Below are 4,993 nucleotides of genomic sequence, written 5' to 3'. Positions count from 1 at the left end.
TCCCGACCCGACACCGACACGACACGACACGTCACGACACGACACGTCACGTCACGTCACTTCACGACACTTCACTTCACTTCACTTCACGACACGTCACGACACGTCACGTCACGACACGTCACGTCACGTCACTTCACGACACGACATGACACGTCACTTCACTTCACTTCACTTCACTTCACGACACGTCACGACACTTCATCAGGCTGATTCAATCAAACTAAATTATATCTTTGACTGAATAAAATCTGATACCTTAGATGTTACCACATCAAGCATGCTTTTAAAATTACATAACTTTTATTTATCTATCTTTTACTTTTACCTATCTATCTATCTATCTATCTATCTATCTATCTATCTATCTATCTATCACCCATCCGTTTGTTTGACACACAACAAGTGGTAGTCTGCAACAAATGACACTGTATAGGCTATAGAATATTTTCTACACTTTTAATTTTATTTATTTATTTAGTCATCTATCAGAGGCTTTTATCCAAAGCGACTTACAAATGAGGACAACAGAAGCAATCAATTGTAGTATTAAAACAACTAAAAACAGATCCAAAATTAAAAGCTAAAACTTTATAAATACTACTTAAACACATTTTAAAAATAAAGAGATTAAATAAAAATGACAAATGCATACAACAAAATTTCATACCTTAACATTTAAAGGAAAAACAAAACATAAAGCTAAAAACAATTCAAAATATTAAAGAACAAAAGGTATAAGAGTATAATAATGATTCTAACATAACACTAAGCCAAACACACACACAAAAAACAACTACATATATGTGTATGTACAACCACACACACATATATATATATATATATATATATATATATACACATACATATTTATAAAATCAATATATATATATTATTTCATGTCCATGTAGTTTGTTGAAGTATTAAAGTAACTCAAAATATTAATATTTTAATATAATTGAACACCATCTTATCCACCAACATTGTTTGTTCTAATTAAACACAGACTATTTTTCAGGTCGGGGTAAGTTGTGTTTTATAGTTTTAAATTTACAGTATGTAGGCTATATTTTATATTACATTTATATTTGATATTATATCATAACATTTATATTTATATTACATTTATACATAATATATTTTAAATGTATTTTATTTATATTTATTTTTCAAAAATATTTATATATTTTATTTTACTTAATATTATATTATTATCATCATATTATAATTGAATATTTTTACATGCAACCTTGTATATACTTGCCATTTTATGTATTATTTTATTTTAAAATATTTAAAATATATTTGTATTTGTATTTTTAAGTTTGCATTTTTTATTTAATGTTTTTGCATGCTATTGTGTATATTTTTGCTGTTTTCAGAATTTTGATTTTCATAATTGTGTTACTGTTGACATTACGCTGAACAGCTTGTAATAGGCTGTTTGATGACAGTGTGACAACTTACCCCATATGGTGTGACAGCATACCTCGCTATCGGATGTGTGGCGTGTTAAACGAATTGTATCTTTTTTTTTTCCTGGACAGCAACAGTGCAATGTTCAAGTGCTAATTAGTTTTTCTTTTTTTTTTTGTATTCAAGACCGTATAGATGGACTTTTAAAACCACATTGATAAAAATTCTCCGGAGATAAAAATGTGTCGTGCGAACCTGCGTGTTAATAAATTGTTATTAATAAAATGTATTGACATGGACAGCAATGTCATTGTAAAACTCTGCCTGAGCCTCGTCCAGACTCTGGACCTATATGCATGTAACTGTGAGCACAGATGCACATTTGCAGACCCCAGGTGGGCGGAGCCGACTGCCTGCACACTGTTGTGCAACACAGGAGGAGCTGCTGTGCTCGAGACGCACACAGGAATCCACACACAACCCATTACATCTGCTGTAGATCATCCAGAAGAGCGGGATGTGCGTTTAACAACCTGTCCGTGTTATTCCACAGCTCAACAACAGGAAGAAAGAACTCTGGAAAGCCAGTGGTTTATAGCAGCTTATATGCATCTCATTTTTATCACTAATTAATTTTCTACTCAAGGATGGAAATCAAATAGAGGGGGATTTTCTGAAGTTTTGCAGAAGCTGCCACTGGATAACAGTGTGAAAAAGCATTGCAACGAGGTAAATGATGAACAGTAACAGCATCAAAGTGCACTAGACTGTTTCTGATTCTGGAAATCAGTGGATCGTTTTATTAAAGCACTTTTTGTTTTCTCGCACTCGGGACTCTTGCGCATCCGTCATTTTCATTGCACTGATTCAGGACGGCATCAAAATCTCTCTTGAGCGGATTTTTAAAAAGTCAGAGCTCTTTGAGTCAGAGGATGGAGGAGCAGAGTCATCTGATGCAGACCCTGGGCGGCGTGACCCTCACCGGACACCCGCTGGCTTTACCGGTGCCTCATGATGGAACCGACGCGAGAAACAAGCAGGACATCGGAGACATTCTGCATCAGATCATGACCATCACCGACCAGAGCCTGGACGAGGCTCAGGCTAAGTTAGTGTTACAATGACTACATTGCTGCCCATGTTAGTGCAATTTATTAATAACAATAAGGTGTATTTACTCCGGCAAATATTTATCAGTGTGGTTTTAAACGTCCATTTCTACAGCCTTGACTAAAAAAAAAAAAAAAACTATTTAGTACTTGCACAGTTGCTGTCCAGGAAAAAAAGATAATATTAATTTAACACGCCACACATCCGATATCGGGGCACGCTGTCACAATGTAACATTAAACAGCTTATTATAGGCTTTTCAGGGAAATGTGAACAGCAACACAATTATGAAAAAAAAAAACTCGGTAAAATGCAAAAATGTAAAAGGTAACATGCAACAATATTTAAAAAAATAAATAATAATATTGTAATAATAATAATAAAATAATATTGCAAAATATAAAAAAATACCAATATATTTAAAATAATATAATATTAAATATTACAAACATATTTCAAAATACAAATAAAATATTTTTAAATAAACCAAACAAATGAACAATACATGAAACAGCAAAAAAGTAAAAAAATAAAAGGTAACATGCAAAAATATTTGAAATAAAATATAATATTATAATATATTAAATAATATTACAAAAATATAAAAAAAAATAAAGTATATAAAATATGGCCTACAGAAATTTTAAATTATAAAGCATACCCTGACCTGACAAATAGTCAGTGTTTATTTAGAACAAACAAAAACATTATTTGCTTTATTATTATTAAACATTATTTGCATTATTTTTGCATTATTAATTCAGTTATGTCATGTGTTGTATGTTGTCCCAACAGTTGGTGTTTACTTATTATTAACCATGTAGAAAATATTTTTTAGCCTATATATTGTCATTTGTTGCAGACTACCACTTTTGTATAAATCAAGACACTATGCACCATAATACATTTACCACATTGGTGTTGTTTTCACCATAACGATATGGTTTTATATAAACGTATGCCATTAAAACAATAAAAGAAAAGTACTCTATAAATGCACATGAAACATAATAATGTTGGTTTCCTAACGAGAAACACTGGTTGATCTTGTATGGTGCTGTGAGGTGCAATCAAGGGGAATCAAGATGATCAATTTTGTAACACAGCAGATGAACTTTGAATGCAAAACACAGTGTTAATGGTGTGTATGAATGATCAGTTATTCTGTATCCTTCCTGTTTTTTCTTGAAAGAAAGCATGGGCTGAACTGTCACAGAATTAAACCGGCTCTGTTCAGCGTGCTCTGTGAAATCAAAGAGAAAACAGGTAAGTGCTCCTTTATGCCCAACACAATACGCTGCCATAATACACCTGCACGGATGATGCTCTTCAATACAGCCCGCTGTTGCATTCACAATAGCCACCAGCAGTCCTGCAGAAGCTCACGTTTATTCCAGACAATAGTGTGTTTTACACTGACAGATGCTTCCTTACCAACGTGTGAATGAGCTGTTTGTGGTGTTTTCTGATGTTGTATTTTGTAAAGGTGTGGTTGATATCTTTAGTACTTCTCAGCAAATATGCAGTGTGATTAACAGAGCACTCTATGCAATGTTCAGCCACTTATTGATGTAAGCATACAGAAACACAGAAGTTCAGAAATGTGCATCTCAGTATATGCTGCAGCCTTCAGAATTGAATATACAAGACATTTCACAATATTTAGGCCAACATGCTATTATGAGAATATCAGATTATGCAGAGATATGATTATTATATTAAATGAAAAAATCACCTGATTTTAGAGAGACAAGTCAGGTATTTTGGTATAGTTGTCAACATGCTTTGTTGTGTTTCTAAAAGAAGAAGATGAAATTCAGTTTGCATTTTCTGTAAATTGAATTAATAACGTATTTGTATACCTGGAAAGAGAAAAACACATTTGCATACGTTGTGCTGTAATTCTTTTTGCAGATGTGTAATTGAATTGTGTAACTGAGATGCAATCTCAATTCACACGCTTCTTATTTATAAATGACAACGATTTAGCTATATTATTAAACAAAAAACATCTTTATCTTAAACTTATTTGTTTAGAAATTAATTCAAATGAATAAATATTTGTATGTAAAAAATTTTAAATAAATATTACACATTAGTAATCTTTCAGTCATTTTTTCCCCTTAGTGAAAAGTGATGGTTTTTCTATATGTTAACCTTAAAATGATTTAAGCTAAATATTTGATGTACAATTTTAATTATTTTAATGAATTTTACAATTATTGTTTTTTTTTTAGGCTGGAACAAAAAACAACAACATTTAGTCAGAACTAAATTACACCTTATTTTATTTAGTAGCCTAATGATCATGTTTGTAAATCTGAAATAAATATTTTTGTTCAGAATCATGATCTCTATTGTAAGTCATATATTTATGCTGAATTGTGCAGCTTATGTCAGAAAATGTGAGGCCTGGAAAGGTCAAATAAGTAAAATCAGTCATGGAAAAGTCAGATAGCTATAGTGT

General features: G+C 31.8%; 1 protein-coding gene across 1 annotated transcript in view; it reads left to right on the top strand.

Moving 5' to 3' along the window:
- The first annotated feature begins 1,901 nt into the window (after positions 1-1,901).
- The window catches only part of LOC107557570 (pre-B-cell leukemia transcription factor 3-like), a 51,773-nt gene continuing 48,681 nt past the window's right edge, over positions 1,902-4,993 (top strand). The window contains exons 1-2 of the mRNA XM_016241044.1: positions 1,902-2,524; positions 3,719-3,792. Of these exons, the coding sequence (XP_016096530.1) occupies positions 2,349-2,524; positions 3,719-3,792 (250 nt within the window). The 5' untranslated portion in view covers positions 1,902-2,348. The remainder of the gene's footprint in view (positions 2,525-3,718; positions 3,793-4,993) is intronic.

The sequence above is a fragment of the Sinocyclocheilus grahami genome, unplaced genomic scaffold (genome assembly GCF_001515645.1).
Source record: "Sinocyclocheilus grahami isolate Dianchi unplaced genomic scaffold, SAMN03320097.WGS_v1.1 scaffold609.1, whole genome shotgun sequence".
NCBI lineage: Eukaryota > Metazoa > Chordata > Actinopteri > Cypriniformes > Cyprinidae > Sinocyclocheilus > Sinocyclocheilus grahami.
This window is presented reverse-complemented; position numbering and strand designations above follow the sequence as displayed.